Source organism: Phyllostomus discolor, chromosome 14 (assembly GCF_004126475.2).
Source record: "Phyllostomus discolor isolate MPI-MPIP mPhyDis1 chromosome 14, mPhyDis1.pri.v3, whole genome shotgun sequence".
Lineage (NCBI taxonomy): Eukaryota > Metazoa > Chordata > Mammalia > Chiroptera > Phyllostomidae > Phyllostomus > Phyllostomus discolor.
Genome location: NC_040916.2, coordinates 15,235,154 through 15,256,956, shown reverse-complemented (window position 1 = coordinate 15,256,956; position 21,803 = coordinate 15,235,154). Strand labels below are relative to the sequence as shown.

General features: G+C 47.8%; 1 protein-coding gene across 1 annotated transcript; it reads right to left on the bottom strand.

Annotated features, from left to right (window-relative positions):
- Positions 1-57: 57 nt before the first annotated feature.
- On the bottom strand, positions 58-21,490 carry LOC114512126 (lysine--tRNA ligase-like). Its single transcript, XM_036015757.1, is given in 7 exon segments — positions 58-536; positions 538-883; positions 1,038-1,372; positions 1,374-1,515; positions 1,518-1,751; positions 1,754-1,999; positions 21,259-21,490. Coding segments are annotated over 7 exon segments (1,821 nt in total). The 3' UTR covers positions 58-250.
- Positions 21,491-21,803: the final 313 nt, after the last annotated feature.

Genomic DNA, 21,803 nt, shown 5'->3' with positions numbered 1-21,803 from the left:
ACATAGTTGCCTGCTCCGCCCAGGAGCGTAGCTGGATTACGTCTCACTGTCTGTGGGCTCACACCAGGGTTCTTGAGCCGCCATAGAGAGACTGTTCCCAGCATCAAAGCCAAACAGAGTTCCTTTTCGCCACTGCATTGTTTGCCTGAATCAACGTCACATTTGGGTTTGCTTCTTACTGCACCCCATTTTTCTTTTCTTTTTTAGAGAAAAACAGATTATTTGGCTACAAGGGGCATAAATGGAATTCTTAATTCCTTTCCTCTCTCCTCGTGACTGAACTGCAGGAGTCACATGGACGGCACCGTACAAGGATTCCCTTGCCATGCTTGTCTTTGGCAGAAGGGCAAGGATGCCTCAGTTGCGTGACTTGCGATGATAATCTTGTAGACAAAGTGCCAGTGTTATCAGCGGTTGCTACACTTTCCCGCCAGCCTACGGGTTCCAGGGCAGGAAACAGAAGCACTTCCTTGATGTCACTGGAGTCTGCAAGAAACATGGAGACTCGGTGGGTGCTGGAGCCCCAGCCATGCGTCAGGGCAGCAGTAGTCCAGGGCCATGCAGGAGTGTTCGTCCATGAACATGGCCGCATCATCGTCAGCAGCCTTGGCCTTGGCCTTGTCTTCAGAAAGCTGCCGCTGCCACTTGCGGTGACTCAGCTTGGTGTGGGCTTTGCATATTTCCCTCTTCACGACAAACAGCTCGAAGTGCTTAGTCAGAGCCTCTTGAGAGTGGTGGTATTTGGCCACAGGGCGCATTATCTGTGAGTGGTCACTGAAGAATGTAGGATTGACGCCTGTCACTTCCAGGAAGCCCCCAGCAAGCTTATCACGGAGCCTGGCTGTGGCCCAAGGTGGAGAGCATTCAACAGCTTTTTCATGAAGTTAGTTTCTGGCAGCTTCTCTCCCAGGGCTTTCTCAAGCTCTCATCCAGGCCATCTGGACAGTAGGTGACATTACGAACTGCCTAGAATGTGTTTCATCATCCCATGATTTTCATGAGAACACGACAGTCTGCAGAGGCCATGCAGAGCTCACAGGGGGTGGCCTCAGGAGTGTCAGTGAAGTCGGTCCCCTCCTTACAGAACTGGCACCCAGCGTCCTAAACCCAGTCAACGCCACCAACCACCAGCCTCTTCTGGTAGAGTTCTGGAACGGTTCTCAGGCACAAATTCATGTCCGGCCCCTTGTGGTGGGGGAGAGAAGGCTTGGCCATGGCTCCCCCGGGGATGGGGCTCACCGTGGGAGCTACAGTCACTCGGAATCCCAGCTCAACCACGAAACTTCTTACATGTGTGAGGATCTTAGAGCAGATGGTAAATTTCTGCCTCACCAAGTCATTCAGGGTCAAGTCCAATGATTTCTGACAGTATAGTTTCTTCCTCTGTGAGGCCAAAGTGCAGACGAGGTAACACATGCGGACAGGGAGACAGCAGGGTGATCTTATCGGGAGCGATGCTGAGCTCCCCTCTCTTGGTCTTCCCAGAATCCCCCTGAACTCCAATTACGTCTCCTGATGTAGTCTGCTACCGATACAAATACATTCTTCTTTTGATTTATGATTCCTGGAATTGGCCATCACATGCAACGTGACCCCCTTTCCTGGAAGGCCATAGAAGATGAGCTTTTCCCCAGAAGCTCCTTTGGCATGGACCCTACCTGCCACCTTTAAGGGGATGTCCCTCAGGCGGTCCCCAGGCAGCAGACGTCTGTATTCTTGAATGAAACGAGTGAGGGAGACCTCCGAAGGGGCTTGACTTGGTGGGCTGCCCGGCTGCGGAAAGCCACGCACTGGTCTGGGCCCCGACTCTTCCTCGGCACCCACATCCTGACATCGGCGGCGAGGCTGCCAGCAGCAGCCTTGGCCTGGCTTCGTTGTTTCTCATGGAGCCCCTCCTGCTTGGCCTCCCTCTCTGCTACTTCCTGCTCAGCTGCCAGGCCTCTCCTGCACTCCTCTGTGCTCAGTTGCAGCTCACGACCACCCATGCTCACCTCAGTCCCTGCACCGCAGCCATCTCTCCGGGGGGCCCAACCAGAAAGACCGCCACGTGTTTCTTACGACGGAGCGTCGTTTCCTGGAGCCCTTTTTGCACGGCTCTTGTTTGCTAGAACAGGGGGCATTCCGGTATTTTATAATATCCTCAATTACTACCAACTTCAATCACACGTTCTAGTCCTTTGGGGCTTCTCTCCTGGTCCTGTCCATTTTCTTGCTCCAGCTCCTGAGGTTTCCTAGATCCACTGCAACTATCACCCCGAAAATCCCCGTCATTGTTGTCCTTGGTTGCGTGAACTGTTTGCTGGCTCCCAAGTCTCCCTTCTTTTTTCTTCCAATTTCGCTGGAGCAACTCCTCCAGGGATTGAGACAAGTCGCTGGCAAACGACATTTTTTCTAAATGCTCTCCTGCTTTTTTCATCTTCTCTCATTATTAGCCAAGTGGAGAATTTTAGGATAAAATAATTTTCTTTAATGCCTTGAAAGTACCCCACCTCCTGTGTTTTAGCAATCAGCCTAATTCTTTAGAAGCCTGATAACAGTCTGCTTCCCTTGCCTTTGCTGGTGAACAATGGCATCTCTCTGAATGCTTTGGGGATCTTTTCTCTTTAGTGTCGGGTGATTTTCGGAGGTTGCACCCAAGGGTGGGTCTTTTTAAAATTCATTGTGCTGAACACTGTACCTCGTTTTCAGTTCCAGGAATTTCTCTTCTCTTTATAATGCAATTTTCTTATCTCCTTTTTTTTTTTTTTCCCTGAGACTCCTATTAATAGGATAATGGCTTTCTTGGATCACTCTTGTAATGTTTCATTTAAAAATTTCATGTATTTCTATCTCTTTGACTCATTCTGCATTTTGAAAGATTTTTCTCCACTTTAATTTTTAATTCTTCCATTGAATATCTAATTTCAGTAATCGCTCCTTTAGTATTTGAGAACTCTTAGGTCTTCTCAGATAGCCCATTTTGTAGACCGTCCATGGCCCCCATGGAGGGACACCCCTCAGCCCTGCCTTCAAGCAGAACCTGCTGGAAGGAGTGCAGATAACCAAAGACTTTTGGAATCCACTGCCACGTTCAGCCTGAGCCCTCACCCGAGGGGAGACTCCCAGGCAAGGACAGAGCATGGTGGGGGCTGCGGGGCCTGGTCATTCTGCAGCTGGGGAACCCGCAGTGGGCTGGCCGGAACTCTCTCGGGCTTCACGGCAGTCTGAAGTGCCTAGCTCCTTCCTGCCTCCTTCCCCCTTACCTTCTGAAGCTGTCAGACGTGCGTCACAAACTGGAGGCCTTCTCTGCCTATTCTGTTCCCTCTGCCTTTACCTTTCACAGGCGTTTTCTCCAAACTCTTATACTCCTTACTTTGTCTTGGCTTTGCTTCCCAGAGGCTAGAACTGACAGGGCGTGCCATCCTTGTTTTATGAATTTGCTCCCTCCTCAGACTGCTCTGAACATACCTTACTTACTCTCACAATGCCCCATACGTCTCACAGGTGGCATTTTAATAATTAGAATGATTTAGTGGACTCGAGGCACATCACAGTAAACTGAAATTAACTTGAAAAAAAGATGTCATCAACACATCCAAAAAAAAAAGTCAGGAAGGGGGCGAGGTGTACCCCAGCCCCAAGTGTCCAGAGAAAACAAAATTTTCTCATAATTCTAAACGATGAGATAATATTGCAAGAGCAGTGAAAGCATGATCCTGTTCTATCTGTTACTGTATGAAAATTTGCAGCTTTTCTGGCTAGATATACGATGACCTCATTCAGATAGCCTGCAGCAGGCATCATATGCTGCTGTGCACCTCAGTTATCCCAGTAATTGCCCGAGTCTTGTCTCACCAGGGGACTTTAGGGTCGTGGAGGGCAGGGGCCATATCTTCTCCTCAGTGCCTGGTAATACCGACAGTAATAATAACCCCTGTTTCTGGTATGGTAACTGGGCACCAGGTAAGAGAGTAAATGCTTATCTCCATTGCTTCCCTGATCCATGCCAACGGTCTAATCTAACAGATGAAAACACTACATCTCAGAGAGGCTATGTAAGTGGCCCGAGTTCCCACCGTGAGGAGGAGACACACAGCAGTCCGCCCCCCGAATCTGTGCTCTCGGTCACACCCGCATACAGCCCCCGCTGTGCCGGACCCAGAGAGGACACCCCCATGTTAAGGTACGTATGCAGAGGGGTAGTAAGAACCCCTGAATGCCGCGTCAGAGGTGTTCTACAAGCCCGTGACGGGGAAGGAGTGGGTGTGCACGTCAAAGGGAGCTGCAAGTATGTCCGAAGGATCTTCCTGGGAGAAAGCACCCTGTTGATCCACATCAGATCTGATTTCCTTTGGAATTTCCTGACACTGGGGAGTTCTCATAATAAGCCACTGTTTCATCTTCGAAATACAAACGCTGATTAGGAGGCAACAGCTAACAAGTCTTTTATTCCCCGCCCCCCTGAGGGCCTCTGCGGGAAGGAGGTGATGTGTTAATATATGCGTGCTTGCTCTCTTACAGAAAACGTCTCAATTGAGCAGCGCTCCTTCTCCTCATGCCCCTGGAGAAGTAATTAAACCAAATCATTGACCTTCTCTGCTCTAGCTCATGAGTCAGTTTTCCTCCTCTGCAAGCAAAGGTTTCAGGAAAAAGAAAATGTCACTGACCCAGAATCACAATAAATATGTTTACCTAAACAACACGCTCAGGAATTTGGCAGCACCTCCTGTGATCTCTTCTTCTCCCGGTATCCAGAAACATGAACTTTTGCAACCACAGACGTCATCCTCCGTGTTGCTGGAATTCCTCTGAGCCCTGCACGCAGTGCATCAGGGCTTGCACGTCATGACGGCCACAGCTCTGCCTTCGGCAGGGTATCAGAAGGTCAGGATTTACCCAGGAGATTCAATGGGTGGCTCCGCTTTCTCTTCTTGGAACAGTTGAACTATATGGAGGTGAAATTCCATTTGTTTGTCCGCCTAATCTTTTCTACCACTAGCCTATAATGCCATAATATACATATTCACCTCCCCCTGGCTCACCCCTTTAGAACTTACCAGAATATAGAGCAGCGATCACAGACTTTAGAATCAAGCTGTGGCATGGACCAGGAACTGGTATGCAAGGATGTTTGCAAACTAAGGCTGGCGGGTGCCTGGGTACCATTTCTGCTGATGGCCAATTGAAGGGTCCATGGGAAACATATGAGGAACCCCCTCTGGACTCTATCTGACAATGTTTTGATTTTCTACTTGACACTGTCATGCACCCTAGTCCAGAAGCAACTGAGGTGTTTGCTTTTTCTCAAATCTGACTTAAGGCCAGCAAAACTTAAAACATTTAAAACATTGTAATGAAAGATGGAGTTGATCTAAAGGATGAGGAGACAATTGCCTGATGATCCGAAGTTCATTCATTCTACAAATATTTATCAATATTTATCAATTGCTTACCACTCAATTTTGCTGTGAACTTAAAACTTCACTAACGCTGAAGTCTAATTTTTTTAAAAGCTAAAACCAAACCAAACAAACAAAGTAAAGAACATAGTTCTATTGCATAAGAAACTCTTGAAGGGCACCCCTAAAGCTAATAAAAGTGGTTACCAGTGACGGTGGGGTCGTGGGGGCAGATGGGGAGGGAAGTGGGAATGAGACTTTTATTTTATACCTTTTTACATTTTTTTAATTTATAAGACTTGTGAATGTGTCATTCATTCTAAAATTAAATGATTCGACGTGGGTGCACTAGGGTCACGCGATCTAGCTTTGCTTCCCGACTCCACCATTTCATAGCTGGGTAGAGTTGTGACCTAAACTCAGTGCCTGAGTTTCCTCAGGTGCAAAATGGAGTTAATGGTAATTCCTACCTTCCTGAGGTGTTTGGAGAATTACACAAAGTAATTGCACGTAAAGCCATTCAATCAGTATCCAGCTCCTAGTCAGTGTTCCATACACCTCAATGATAATCATGATGATGATGCTCCCTAGAAGTATTTCATTTTCAAACGGTATGTGTGGCTCTTGCTGGTGATTGGAATTATTGGTAAAATTGTGGATGATTTATTTCTTTCGTCGTCCTTAAAGTATTTTCCAAATTTTCTCTAAAGATCACACAGGTGTGATGAGAAAATCAATAAGGTATTGTTTTTTTTTAACAAATCTATCCTCTTAACAAATGTTTAAGTGTACCGTGCAGTGAGCTGTAGACTCAGCGTTGTACAGCAGCCACTTAGAACTGAGTTATCTTGCATAGCTGAAACTGTACACCCCTTGACTAGCAACCGCCCTTTCTCCCCCCACCCCCAGCCCCACCGGCTTCTGGAAACCACCATTCCACTGTGTTTCCGTGTTTGACAATTTCAGACAGCTCATGTAAGTGAAACCATCCAGGATTTGTCCTTCTGTGACTGGCTGATTTCACTGACCCTCTTCTCCAGGCTTCATCCATGTTGTCGCGCATGACAGAACCTCCTTTCTTTAAGGCTGCATAATCTTTCATTGTGTGTCTATACCACATTTTCTTCGCTCCACTCAGGTTGTTTCCACATCTTGGTTATTTTGAATAATTACGTGATGAATATGGAAATGCAAATATCTCTTCACTATCTTGATTTCAGTTCTTTTAGATAAATACTCAGAACCGGGCTTGTTGAAATACATGGTACTTTTATTCTAATTTTTTAGGGGCCTCCATATTGTTTTTTGCAGTGACCTGGCCATTTCATGTCCCCACTGATAAGGTGCAATGTTCCCTTGTTTTCCAGTCTTCTTCAACCCTTGGTATTTTTTTATAATAGCCATCCCCCAAAGTGTGGGGTGACATCTCACTGTGGTTCTGATTTGCATTGTACTGGTGATTAGTGATGCTGGAATATCTCTCCATGGACCTGTTGGCCATTTACATGTCTTCTTTGGAAAAAAATGCCCATTCAAGTCCTTTGCTCATTTTTAAATCAAGTTATTTGTTGCACTCTTATAAGTACCGCGTGCTAACCAATTGCGCCACTGGAGCTCCGGCCTGTTGCACTCTTGAATTGAAAAAGTTCCTTATATATTTTGGATATAAACCCCTCATCAGAAATACGGTTTACAAATATCTTTTTCATTCCAAAGGCTGCTGTTTCACTTGGGTAAGTATTTCCTTTGCTGCGGGGAAATTTTTAATTTGACATAGTCCCACTTGTCCGTTTTTGCTTTTGTTTTCTGTGTTCTTAGTATCATAGCCAAGACATCATGGCCAAGGCCAAGGTCTTGAAGTTTTTATCTTCTAGGATGTTTATAGTTTCAGGTTGTACATTGAAGTCCTCAATTCATTTTGTAAGATGTTCAGTAAGTTTCTTTTTCAAAAATAACCTAAATCTCTGTCTGTTCTCAGTCTTAAACTCTGCCCAGCGGGTCTGGCCTCCACCGCTGCCCTGCTCTGGCCCTCTGAGAACGCCTGGCCGGTTTACTCTCTAGCTTTTGCATTCTCTAGCTTTCGGGATCACCATCCCGGCAGGTTCAACACACTTTTTCCCTGGTTCCTTGTGCTTTTTCAAATTGTTTTTCTTCGTCTAAATTTTTTTTGGTCTGTATTTCTTTACTGCTGCTGCGATTTTTGTTTACACAATAAATAGTAATATGAGATGCATAAAATTAACAAATTTACCCTATGTACCTTTCCCTGAGGCCATGCCTAGGCACTGACTGACTGATAAATGACTTTTATTAATGGCTTGTGATAGAGTAACATGTTAGCCTTTCGAGGTAATATACTGACATTTTAAACAGACACCTTGTTCGAATTATCAGAGACTGGTACCCACTGATGTAAGGAAGTTTGTTTGTTTTTTTTAATTTTTGTTGGCTTTGAAAGACAAATACCATATGATCTCACCTTTAACAGGGACCTAAACAACAAAACAAACAAACAAGCAAAATATAACCAAAGACACTGAAATAGAGGACAGGCTGACAGTGACCAGAGGGGAGAGAAGAGGGAATTTCAGGGGAGAATGGGAAGGGTTTACAGGAACAAGTATAAAGGACACATGGACAAAAACTAGGGGGGGTGGAAATGGGAGGGAGGTGGGGAGGGCTGGGGTGGTGGGCTGGGATGGGAGTAAAAGACAGAAAACCATACTTGAACAACAATTAAAAATAAAAATAAAATAAAATACATTTTTGTTGGTTTTATTGGCATGACATTGGTTAGTAAAATTATACAGGTTTCAAGTGTACAACTCTATAAACATCACCTGTACATTGTACTGTGTGCTCACCACCCAAAGCCAAGCCTCCTTCCATCACCGTTTATCCCCCTTTACCCTCTCCTGCCTCCCTCCACTCCCACACTGTTTGGTGTTTGTGTCTGTGAGTTCTTTGGGTCTTTACCTTAACCCTTTACTCTTTTTTTTACCCAGCTTCCCAACCCACCCCCTGTGAGAGCTGTCATCCTGCTCTGCATTTATGAGTCTGTTTCTGTTTTGTTTGTAAGATCAGTGTGTTCATTGGAGCCCACATACAAGTAACACATAAGGTACTTGTCTTTCCCTGACTGGCTTATTTCACTTAGCATAATTTTCTTCAGGTCCATCCATGCTTTCGCAAAAAGTAAGACTTCCCACTTTTTTATGGCCCAGTAGTATTTCATTGCATAAATGTCCCACAGTTCCTTGCTGCTTTATATAAGTCCCACTGCTGGCATTAGGATCCTAACCGCAGCCCTGCTCCTGGCCTTCCGGACTGATGTGTGCATTTGTTTACAATTTGAACCTTGATTGTACTTCAACTTGGGTGCCAGACAAAACAGACTTGGCTGTCACCCTGGCTATTCCGGCCCTGGCTGTCCCCTGAGCTGGGGGAGGGGTTGGCAAGTAGGAAGTTAAGACAATTCACATTTTATGTAGAAGATGGACCTATGGGTGTGGTAAAAGAGTCAGCATCTGGGCATGATTTCCAATTTAAAAAAGTGTAGAATTTATCAAAGATCCATCTGACTTTCTAATGTGACATGATGAGCATGACTTCTGGTAAAAGCATCTTACAGAGAAAGAGAACGGCCCCACACCAGGCTGACGGGGAAGACAGTTGCATCAGCAGCTGCTGGAGATGTTCCACGCGGCCTCCCAGGACTGCTGGCTGGATCCGGAGAAACGAACGAGGAGAAATCACTGTCTGAGAGAGTGAGCACGAGCGAGCTGTGTACTGACGCTTGGAGTCTGAGAGAAGGGGGGGCGATGCGGGTGCATTTCCAGCCCGAGGGCCGAGTTGGGTTTGACAGCCAGGAGCAACTCGTCCTGGTGCTTGGTCCTACCCAAGACCTTGGCATTCTGTGCATTTCTAAGAGGTAGAGGACAGCAGTCCTGACTATATTCTGTGTGAACTATCAACAGGCATAATTTGGACACCAGCATACGCTTAACATTTGAGATAATTCCCTTTACACTGACATAGGAGTGAGAAAGAAAAGGTGAAACAAGAAGTGACTATTTCTGATGGCTTAACAACATCTATAGTCTATCTACCTTTGTATTCCTCAGTATCAATTTTATGCTTATATGATTTTCTAGAGAACGTTTAACTTTAAACTGGTAATGTAATTTTCTTTTCCTGTAGGTATATTGCCCCCTGGTAGATATGTGAACCCAGGTATTATGAAATATAAAATGTACATTTTTATTTCTCCTCCTCTTCCTCCTCTCCTTTATGAGTTGTAGAAAAAGTAGAAACTTTGCTTAATATAGAGAATCATGATCAAAAAAATACAGTCACGTAAACTTAATTTTGATACTCAGCTACTAAGAATTCATCAGCAGTTCTAGAATGCTCTGTAAATGGCCCTACACGACACTTATGTGCCCCGAGTAGTTAATTTTGCTTTACAACTATGCCCTGAGGGTCCTCCATCAAAAAGGAGCAACATAAAAAGTCACAAAAGAGAACAAAGGAAATGACATTTATCAAGGATGTCATGTATACCAACCCTGTGCTCGATGCATTATATACCTTAACTCTTCTATTCTCTCAGGCTCTCAAGAGGAGCACCACTGTCATGATGGTTACGCTGACGCTGACAATGACCTTGGTGGTGGTGACAATCATAGCTACAGTTATCGAAACTTTATGGGTGCCAGGCACGTACTATCTTCACTCAATCTTTATTCATTCAAAAATCATTTACTGAGTGCCCACACTGTGCCAGGCGCTGTGCTAGGCACTTGAGATACATCGACATACAAAACACGCAACAACTCTGGCCCTCGGGAAAGATTGCTGGTGAGAGGAGCCCCACAGAATCCCAGGCAATCCGCATGTACGTGGGGAACAGCAGAGAGTATGCCAAACAGGGATAAGTGCTGGGAAAACAGTAGATCAGCGTATATGGAATCAGCATGGTGGTTCAGGTTGCAGTTTTGAATAGGCGGTGATGGCAGTGGTGCTAGGTGACACTGAAGGAGCAGGAAAGGTTGGCCGCAGGGGCATCTCGGAGAAGAGGGCTCCGTGCAGAGGGGGCAGCCAATGGAAAGGCCCCAAGACAGTGGGTAGGTGGAGTGTTCAAGTGAGGAGGCCAGCGAGGCCGGGCAGAGGAGAGCGGCAGCTGGGGGCCGGGTCCTGTAGGGCCTGGCCGGCTGAAGGAAGGAGGGTGACTTTTACTCCGAATGAACTGATACATCACGGGAGTGATTTGAGCAGAGGCTCAGCATGGTCTAACGTACATTTTTTAAAAATTACTGTGGTGGTTTTGTTGAAAATAATATTCCACCTTGCAATGGTTTTCTGAGTTTCCTGGGCTTCCAATTTTACAAACGAGAAGCTAGGGTAGAGAAATCAAGTAACTTTTAAGTGAGTGGCAGAGCCAGGACTCAAGCCCAAGCCGGGCACTGTCTGACCTCCGAGCCTGGACTCATTTTATGATGGCCTTGAAAGACGAGCTTCCAGGTTCACCTTAGTTCAAGTTCCTGGTGACTGAAGTACAGATTTCAAGTATAGGAAGAAGCGGTATGTTCTATGAGGCTTGGTATTTGGAAGGCAAAAAAAAGTCATGGGTTAATTTAGCAAGTGACTACTCTGTTCCTATGTTTATCGCCACCATGAGAAGGGTTGATGGCACACACTCACCGCTTAGGTAGCTTGTGGTCTAAAAGGGGAGAGATGGCTATTCAGTATGTGTAGTGCAGTATTATAGGACTCGTTTTCTTTTTTTTAAAGATTTTATTTTTTTATTTTTAGAGAGGGAAGGGAGGGAGAAAGAGAGAGAGAGAGAAACATCAATGTGCGGTTGCTGGGGGTCATGGCCTGCAATCCAGGCAAGTACCCTGACTGGGAATCGAACCTGCAACACTTTGGTTCGCAGCCCATGCTCAATCCACTGAGCTACGCCAGCCAGGGCTAGGACTCATTTTCAAAGACTCTAAAGCTGAGGTGGGGGCCAAGAGGAAGCGGTCCTGGCTAAGGCGGACGGGGACGTTAGGGTCTGTGGCCCCTGGCGGTGGGTGAATCCTTTCTCACGTCCAGTGTTTTGTGTCATCTAATTGTTCACTTGCTCTGAGTGTGGTTCAAACGGCTGGAAAAGCAAGACTCTATTTTTTCTCTCAAGGTTCTTTCCAGGAAAAAAGCAACGATTTTCTCTTCTAAAACTTCCCCTCATGGTCTTTCCACTGAGTTCAGTTTTATAATTTCAGCCTGCTGAATTCTTCAGGGTGGGACGCAGTGCAGGCTGGAATCCTGAAACCGGGAGGGAACAGAGGGCTGTCTCCTGTGCCTGGGTGTCAGCGCACTCTGTTTTATGGCGCGTGTGTGTCAGATTCCCGGAGATCCTGCCAGGGCTGTGCTCCCCATCCAAGGGCCTCCCCCAACCCCCCATTTTTTTGTTTAAGAAGCTTAATCAATATCACGCCGCCATGTTGGAGGCGGGGCCTCTGTTGGATGGAGCAGTCACTTTACCTTCAGGTTCTCCACGTGAACTCTTGGCTCTCTGCTCCTTTTCCCTCTGCCACCCTGGCCACTCCTTGGGCCTGGTCCTCCCCAGGCCGTCAGCCGTCAGAGAGGCCGCTCTGTGAAATGGAAGGAGAATGGCCTGTGGGCACCGGGTCCACGCTGCTCGTTAGAATCTCTGATTCTGCAGTGTGCCGAAGTTTGTGACACTGAGAAACCCACATACCCCGCTCACCTGTAACTCAGACATGGCAGGGTCTCCTCCTTAGGGTTGTATGAAGTCAGGGGGCCCACGCGGTGAGCTCGCCTCATGACCAGTGTGGTGAACGTAACTAGTCATAGGGTTATTATAGCGACATTATCTTCTCACATGTGAATGTGCGGCTGCTCTGAACCCTGGGTCATGGCCTTGGTCCGCAATAACAGCCATCGGTCCCTTTGAGGAGGAACTCCAGAGGGCTGGCCGCCGTATCCCTGCTGGAAGGGTGGGGACAGAGACTGGGGAGTCACAAGCCCCCTACTGAGATCTCCCCTCAGCAGCTTCCCGGCAGTAGCTTTACCCCAGGAGTTAGGAAAACATGTGTGTTCCCAAAATCTCACTCTGGGCAGCATCCCAAGGGAGCTCAGTGTTTAGAATGTCATGTCCTGGGCAGTCTGGTGTCAGACTTTACAAGACAGGAGCAACTGCAGCAGGTGGGAGCCTTCCTCGGAGTGTTTCTGGGGAGGTGATGAGGCTGTCATTGTCCAGTCACCGCTGAATGCTGTGCCACACCCACTCTCTCGGGCGGGCGGTGTGCTGGGGGCCGAAGTCATCCTACTGGGTGTTCACAATGGCTTCATATCCAATCTCACGACGCTTCGACGGAAGACACTGGGCACATCTGGGGACAGCTGTCAGCCCTGAATGTTGGAGATGACCGCTCCCTGAAAGAGTGGACCCCTGATTCATCGGCTTGAAGATGAGGCAGAATCCAAACCCCTCAGCAGAACCCACAAACTACACACAGGAAGTGCTTTTCTGTTTCCTGGAACATGCTCAGAGGCATGGCACCCAGAGGTGGCAGTGGGAGCCAACACGAGGGCCTTTCTTGAGGCACACATCCACGCCACAGGCCTGCGTGGGCCATCCCTGCATGCACGCTCTGCAGGCTGTGGAGCTCCTGGCCTGGAGCCCGAGGAGGGGAACAGGAGGGCAGCCAGTCAGACAGCTAAGCGAGTACAGACAGCAGGATACACACAGTGACAGAGAATAACAAGCTCAGGGAGCGCAGTGGAGGGGCAGTCTATCCTGACCCCACCCAGGAAGGGCCTGAGAGCCCTGTGTATGGGGGCAGAGCTCGGCTAGTTCTGGAAAGCAAGCAGAGCCCCTGATGACTTAACGCTTGCTGAACTGCAAGCTCCTGCAAGGGCAAGGATTAGGCACCTCCGATTTGCTTTGTGTCATATCTGCCACGGAGTTGAAAGCTCATGGACACTGAACCCGGCGGGACCATGGCAATGGTTAAGGCAGCGGCATTCGCTGGCCTTTGGGAGCAGAGCGGAGGAGGCGGTGCCTTCAGTACGGACTAACCGGCTCCGTGCTCACTCTGGATAAAGTCATCTCTCTTTCTTCCACAATAATTTTCATCCATCTTCATAGGTGATTCAGGCGAAATCAGTTAAGCTCCAATCTTTAATCTCCCTGTCCAGGGAGTTGGTGTTTGGCAGCCTCCCCTCCCCACAGAAGCATCCAGGGGGCTGGCAGTCTTAGCAGGGTGCTCTCTGTCTTCAGAAAGAAAGATGTTTGAACACCTGAGGTGTTACCGTCTGCAGGGTGTGACTCGGTAAGGACTTCATCACCCCTGGGGAAGAAAACCAGGCCCGAGACACAGGAGCTGGGAGAACGTGCTCAGGCATGTCAGGCTGGGCCGGAAGGTCATTATCGCAAATAGGCCCCGGGAGCCAGCCCAGCGTCGGTCGGAATGCACACCCAGGATGAGGGCACACTGGAGCAACCTTCTCTCCTCACTCAGATACAATCAGACCCCGCCAGGGTCACGCATCCCCTTCCAGGAGCTCCGGCTGAGCAGGGCTTTGGACAGGCTTCAGAGGAAAGCTGTCAGGATGACTGAGAGTCTGGAAAGTAATACCTGCCGGAGGAGGTTAAAGGACCCAGGTCTGCCACCAGCCAACTGTGGGACTTGGGATGAGTCACTTCAACTCTTAGGAACTCCTTCCCCGCTGCTGTAAAATGAGGACAGTGGCCCGGCTGAGCTCTCGGGTCCTCCCGGGTCTCAAAGCACTTCTATAATCCAGGAGGAGAGGAAGCCAGGCAGGAACTTTATCACTCACTTTCATCACATGCCTGTCTATTGCACATCGCTCTTCCTTGTGGGAGACAGAATGAAAGAATAAAGGCCGAGACTGCAGATGACGATATTTTGCTAAAGCGAAAGTAATGCAGCAGAAGGCTTTTCCCAAACAGACAGCCGAATTCAGAAAACTAAGTGGAGCTCCCCGAGAAAGTTTGCGTTTAAGGTGATATTTCGGTTCTCGCATCTTCAGAATTGATAAGCCGCCTTTCCTACCTGGAGCCCTGGCCCCTTGCCCCATCCCTGCGTTCACGAGAGCCTCTTGTGTCTTCCACTTGGGACAGGGGAGATGGGAGTAATAATGTTTCTGTTCCCAAAGAAATCCCATTAACCTGTGCCCACACACACTGACTGCAAGTCACCGCAGGGCACGAACTCCGAGTAAAAACGGTGGAGAGGGCAGCCGCGGACAAGCCCCGCCTTTGCTTTCCTGGGGCATCCTGGGGCACCCTGGGGCACCCTGAGTCAGAGGCTGCCGGGCAGCTGCTGTGGGCGTGCCCCCAAGCAGTCCCAAAGGGTGCCTTGCCCCTGAAGGCACCAGCCTCAGAGTTCTACCCCCAACCCCTCCGTCCTCCACGTCCACTCTGGGAGGAGGCACGGCTTGGGAGCTGGCGTGGGAGAAATGTGGAACGATCCGTGAGAGAGGTTGGAAGACAGAACTCTGGAGCCCGAGGCTCCCATGCTTTGCTGCCCGCGGCGTGAGTGACTCGGCCTGGTTCAAAGGCACCTGGCTGTGTTGCTTGCAGTGCGGGAGCCCCAGGGGCTCACACGGTGGCGTGCGAACTTAAAACACGTGAAACATCAGAAGAATCACAACGGAATAGAAACCCCCAGCTTCCAATCCCATGTCCCCGGCACATGTAACCCTCCTTAAAAAACCCTCTTCTTGGGGAGCTGCTATGCTTCTCCATGCCTATGCTAAGCCTGCAGTGGCCTTTGATCACGTTCAATGATCTGATTTACCTAAAGAACACCTGCCCTCAATGAGGCCAAAAGAAAAAAATTGCCTGTGGATCAGTGTTCATGTCCACCTAACTCTGTTGTTGTTCCTCCCAACCAAGGTGATTTTGTCGTAGTGCATGGCACGTAGTAGGAGCTTGGGACGTTTTTGATAACTGATGGCCCATCCTTGTCCCTGAAAATTTCAGCCCACCAGTGCTTAGACAGCATTAGAGTAATTTCCTCAGAACTTAGAATGCTGGTAGCACTAAATGAATATTTCATATCCATAGGGGCTACGGGGTGTAATATGGATTTATAGAATTTTATTTTCCATCCGCAGTTTTCCTGCCCTACCCCATCTATCAGACAAAAGAAGGCTCGCATTTGTGCTCCCACTGTAGGATGTTTGCACCTGTCTGTATGTGCACCGTTAAATATTTCAAGATCAACAGCAGAAGAGACACATAGCAATCTCTTTCACTGTTTAGGGCCACTCTCGGAGCTGGATTCTTTGATTCCACTTACACCTAGGTTTTCATTGCTGTGGTTTAATATCCCCTTGCAGCTCCATGGGTGTGGGTGATGGATGGACGGGGCAGGAGTGCAATCTATCAAAGCACAACACCGCCATGCAGATTGCAAAACCTATCACGCCGATCATCGGTACCCACTCAGAACTCCTGCTTCTCAACCTGCTCATCTCCATTCAGGCTTCTGGTTCAACCTGAAAGCTTCATCCACAGCGGCCCCCTTCGCCTCATCCCTTCCAGATCATTCTTCAGGGCACCTCCTTGGAAAGGCTTCCTTAGAAGCCTGGTGTCCTGATCATACCTACTGTTCCTCCCTAAGGCCACACCTGCCACTGCATCCCGTCTCCTTGAGAACAGAAATGGTGCTTGTTCATGTCTGAATCACAGCACTTAGCAGATTTGAAACACCCGGGAAGTTTGTGGTCCCTATATATACTTGATATAGAATTGTCTGGCCACCAACTAAAAGTATGTTCTGAGAAAAAACATGTTTCCTTATTCTCTAAAGAAAAAAAAAAAAACAAGTCACTGTTCTTTGCTACAAAAGTTCCCAGACTGGAATTGGCGGTTCCTCATCAGGTCTCAACTGTCCCTGTGTTCCGTACCATCCCAAGCCTTGACCTCCTCCCCTCCCTCGTACAACACAGCACTGGCCTCCTTGCCTGCCTCTCCTGTTGGTAGTCTCTCTCACCTCCAACTATTGCTATCACCAGCTTCCACACTCATCTTCATAAAGAAAAAGGCTTGCTTTCACCTTGAACTTGCTCGAGAATCTCTCATGGCTCCCTATTAGTGTTTCTTTTTCCCTAAAATACTTCTTTTAGTCATTGTCAAACTACTTATCCTGAATCTATTCACTGTACTTCCTCTTGCTCCACCCACCCAAGACAGACCGTCCACCGTGGTTCAGAGGGCTGTTTCCCTGCCTGTTCCATCAGCATGCTTGCACCCCTCCCCCTTACTCTGATAAGCTGCTGGGTGGCTCTGTTCAGCTCCTCCCTCCACAGGCAATGCCCTCACCTCACCATAGGTAGGATGCTTACCTATCCTCAGGGCCTATCCCATCCCCTCCATCCTAGTTCCCACCCGTCTCTTCTTTTCCTGGTTTACTTTACATTAATACCTGGTACCATGACTGTTTACTGTTCCCTAAATAAATATTCCATATGTGGCCGTACCTTTTCCCCAACTTAACTGTAAGTTTCTGAGACAAGTATAATGTTTCTTTTGTACTCTTCACTTTGCCTATCGCAGTGGGTCTGGGAAACTTGCTGACCCGCATCATCTCTTAAGAAGGAAAACACCTTATTCACTGCGACTGATAAGAATGTTATGAGAGCCCAGACTGAAAGGGTGAAAAACACCAAGAAACAAGCTCAGAATTCATTTGGGGGAATGAAGTTGGTCCACGTAGAAGGATCAAGTATATGATTACTTTTTATATATAATTAAGATACTAGTTAGACCCACTATTTTGATGATGGTAGTAACAATAGTAATCATGCCAATAGTAACGGTAACCATTCATCCATTCAGCACACAGAAGAACACTGAATGAGCATGTACCATGTGCCAGCCGTGGCATGGTGTAGCGCTGGTGGAACTCAAAGTGAATGAACCATAAGCAGATAGTAACAACACCATGTAGACTGGATAATGTTATAATAGTGGAAAAAGGTTTTAATGTGTTGTGACTTATGGTTTATGGAAGGACTCCTTCAACCGGGGCCTTGATACGGGATACAGGATCTCTAAAGGGAGAAGGGAGAACCCAGCAGGGACTTGGGAGATGACAGGAAGGGTGGGGTACAGTAAGACAGCTGTGAGCAGCAAAGTGCATGGAATGTGAAAGCACCGGGTGCTCCCGGGGAGCAGTCCGTTGTAAAGAGTCAGTTTAGCGGGAGCATAAAGTTCCGGGAGAAGGAGGGTGCGACGGAAGATAAGAAAGGGTAGAAAGGCTCATTGACACCATGCTGTGTAGGCCTCAAGGGTTTGGACTTTCTGTGCAAGAAAAGAAAGGAGCCACTGAATGTTTTTGACCGACGCTCTGGTTCTGATTGCAAACTTTTGTGGGATTCTGTGGCATGATTCCCTTTAGGATGTGGGAGAAGTGAAAGTTTGGTTTAAGGCAGCCCATTTCCTTTTTGCTTGAAATGGCAGGCTTGAGAGGAATACGTCAGATAAAACTGAAAATTGAACATCTCCGATGGCCAGGAGCGCGCTCTCTGACATGTGGGGTTTTGCCCAGTGTGTGATAGTTGCATGTTGCCAGTGTTGTCATAGAAGCAAGTGGCCTGTTTTTGAGAACACGGATCCCTGGTGTTTCCTGGCTGGCACAGGGTGTGCTTTTATGTGAGAGGTTGGGTGTCTGGAGCCCTCACCGGGTGCATGTGCACCTCCCAGAGTTGAAATGATGGGATGGTTGTTTCAACCTTTGGCCAGAGCGCCCGCTAAAGAAAAAATAAATCAGGGAGGTTGATGTCAAAAGCAATTCATTTTCACCAACAATTGCATTTGCGTGTATTTACTCAGAATTAATACTTACTGGAAGTGGCCACTTGTGTCCATGTTCTTTGGCTCTTTAAAATGTGCTCATCTGAGCCACAAACAAAGGCAGCCTTGTCCAGATATCAAGTGGAACAATGTGATTAGTGGCCATTGCCTCACAGCTCTTCTGCAGCATTTCATGGAGGCTCGTCTGGTCACCGACGCCACAGGTGAACTTGGTAGGAGGGCACCAGACAGGTGGTTCTTTGTGGTTTCTGCCCCCAGACAGATTTGAGGGGGGACAGAAGCTGCCATGCAACTACTGTCCTTTGAAAGCATTTCAACACCTTAGTGGAATTGGTAGGGAGAGTAAAGTTACGCTAGCGCTAAAATTTTTTTTAAAGACTAGCTTTTTATCTTTTTTTATTAGATTTTATTTATTTATTTATTTATTAGAGAGGGAAGGGAGGGAGGGAGAGAGAGAGAGAGAAACATCAATGTGCAATTGCTGGGGGTTATGGCCTGCAACCCAGGAATGTACCCTGGCTGGGAATCGAACCTGGGACACTTTGGTTCCCAGCCCGTGCTCAATCCACTGAGCTACGCCAGCCAGGGCTTCGCTAAAATTTTTTAAAATTTATTTTAGGTATGGTTTTTGGAAGTATTCATGGGATCAGGGCCTTGATACAAGATACAGAATCCTGACAAGGAAGACCTTGGTGGAGGAGGGGGAAAATGCTAAAAGGAGCAAATTGCTTGCAATGGGAAAGCATAGCATAAAATAAGCAATTGCATGCAGACAAAATCTTGTTATTGTTTGATTTTAAGCATGAGCACTTTAAACATTAAGGAAGGGGCTTACCCATCAGAGTCCCTTAGGTTATATTTTGCAAGCGACTTCTTAGATAATGAATACATTGAAAACCAAACTGAGGGCCTCTGATAAGTCACAGAGAGGTGAAGGAACTGGGGAAGAGAAGGGTCACATGTGTGTTCTGGAAAGTGCCCGCCCACAGAGTCTGGGCGGACGGTTCTTCTGGGAAGGAAGCAATCTTGAGTTGCAGATTCTTGGCTGGAAATGCTTCATCTTGGAGTCTGTCAAGTTCAAGCCTGACCTACGACACATGCATGCTCTTTCTCCTCAGTCACTGAATCCTTCACTGCTGTGCATGTAGCAGGTGCTGAGAGACTGCCTGCTGAACAGACCCTCAAAGACACTCCAACTCCATGCACTGAAAGGAATTGGAGCCGGAATGAAGCGACCCCCGTACCTGCCTCGTTTCCAGAGGAGGCAAACCCTGAGTGCTGGCAGAGATTCTGTCTTCGCTGACTTGTTCATAGTTAGTTATTTTCGAAGGTTAGTTTGTTTTCCCATGTTTTTGATAAGGCTGAGTTGATCAATGGTAAAAGAAGAACTTCTGTTCCCAGGGATGTGTTCCATTCTTCCAAATTGTGCTGGAAAACACTATTAGTAGTTTCAGCAATGTTTGAAAGAAATTCTCCCTAATACACAGCTCCTAGGGAACCCTGGGTAGCCAATGTCAAAGATCGAGGGAGAATCAAGTATGATGACAATGTCTGAAAGAACTTGTCCTCTTGAGCAAACTGACCCATTAAAAAAGACTAATAAGCCCTGGCTGGCATAGCTCAGTGGATTGAGCACGGGCTGCGAACCAAAGTGTCACAGGTTCGATTCCCAACCAGGGCACATGCCTGGGTTGCAGGCCATGACCCCCAGCAACCGCACATTGATGTTTCTCTCTCTCTCTCTCTATCTCCCTCCCTTCCCTCTCTAAAAATAAATAAATAAAATCTTTTTAAAAAAGACTAATAGCTCAGGCATATTTTGAATAACCATCTTAAAGGAGTCACTTTATCTCTTAGTGCCTGAGTTTCTGCATCTGTAAAATAGGAGTAGTAAAGTGTATCATGAGGGTTTCAATGAATTATAACATGTAAATGCTTAGATGAGAGCCTAGCGTATAGTAAGTTGTCCGTTAATTCTAGCTTTCATTATTTTTATTAACATTGTTTTATCTGAACTTGGGAAAAGAAATGTGTACAATAGCCATCTCCTCTCCTTGGGTACCTAGAAATAATAGCCACCGTTTACTGAGCATGTGTTGATTTCCGGCTATTTGGCACTTGTCTAATGTGACCCTCACAATAATCCTACGAGAAAAGGCCCCAGACGCTGCAGATCGGAGAAGTTAAATAACTCAGCCACACCTAACAAGCAACAGAACATGGGCCTGAGCTCAGGGCACAATGACCCTGGCGCCCACTTTCCCACTGCCTTGCTCCTTCTCTAAGACTCTCAGGAAACTGCTCTGTATCCCAACATGAAACTGAAGTCTGTTAAAAGTGAGCACGTGGCCGAAGACTTATCTCTCACAGAGTAGGTTGCTTGGTGCCTCTCGGAGTCTTTCGGCTTCACGCCCCGAGACTAGTTAGCCTTGTGTCTCTGATCCGCAGACGTCTGTTTAATTGGAGTCACATGTGGGCATTTGCGCTCCAATTATAACGTCAGTTCTAAATCTGTTGGTATGTGACAAAGGCACAAGTTAAGATCCAGAAAAGAGCTGGAGCTGCCACTGCTCCCAGGCAGAAACATCCCTGGAAGCTTATCTGAACAGAAGGCCCATCCGAAACCTTGGAGGTTTGCCCGGCCCCGGTTTCCTGTCTAACTGAAAGCAGAGAGGCCCAGACGCGGAGCCAAGAGGTTCGCACTTGTGGGATCGGCAACCTCGGTTTGAAGGTTTGGACGAGCGAGGCCCAACGCAGCCTGCAGCCCGGGCTGCGTGCGTCACTGCTTCGGCAGTACCAGAGAGATTTTACAAGCCAGTAAGTGTCATACATGAAATAACAATACAGTGAGACACAGCCACCTCCCAACTGGCAGAGCAGAGGCGGCAGATCCCCCGGATCATTCTTGTAGGTTATTCTGCCATCCCCGACATCCAGAAAGGATCCTTTGCTCTCTGTGGTAATGCTGGGAGCTAACACGTGCTAAGCACTTGCATGTTTGCGATACAGTGCTAAGCACCTTACACCTTATTTCAGTGGAGAGTGATGACAACACCAGGGCTGAAAGGCTAGGGTGCAGCTTCAGGATTTCCACAGGGGGCGTCGTTTGGGCAGATTCTCTGCTGAAAAGGATCCGCCTCCGTTCGGAGCGCTGCACCACCTCCCCTGCCTGCACCGTTTTCTGTCTCCAGCACGAGGTCACCTTGAGGCAAGATGCTTTGCTGTCACGGTGCACGGCCATGATGGCAGGGCTCATCCTGTCCCCTATTTGGGGAAGCAGAAGCCCTGGTGTGTGCAAGACCCTTCAGCAAATATTCTGCCACCCCCCACGGATGCTTCCTGCCCTGGCTGTACTTGGACCCCGCCATCTAACCCCATCTCTCGCCTGCTGAGAACCCCCCGACTTTGCTTAGAGGAGACAGGACAGCATCTGTGGGAGGAAAGGGGAACCACCTCTTCAGGTGTTGTTTTCTCAGAGGGAAGGGAGCTCTCCCAGACACCCCACAGAGATACCAGGCTCCACTGGCCAGAGCCTTTTTTTAATCCTCACCCAAGCACTCTTTTTATTA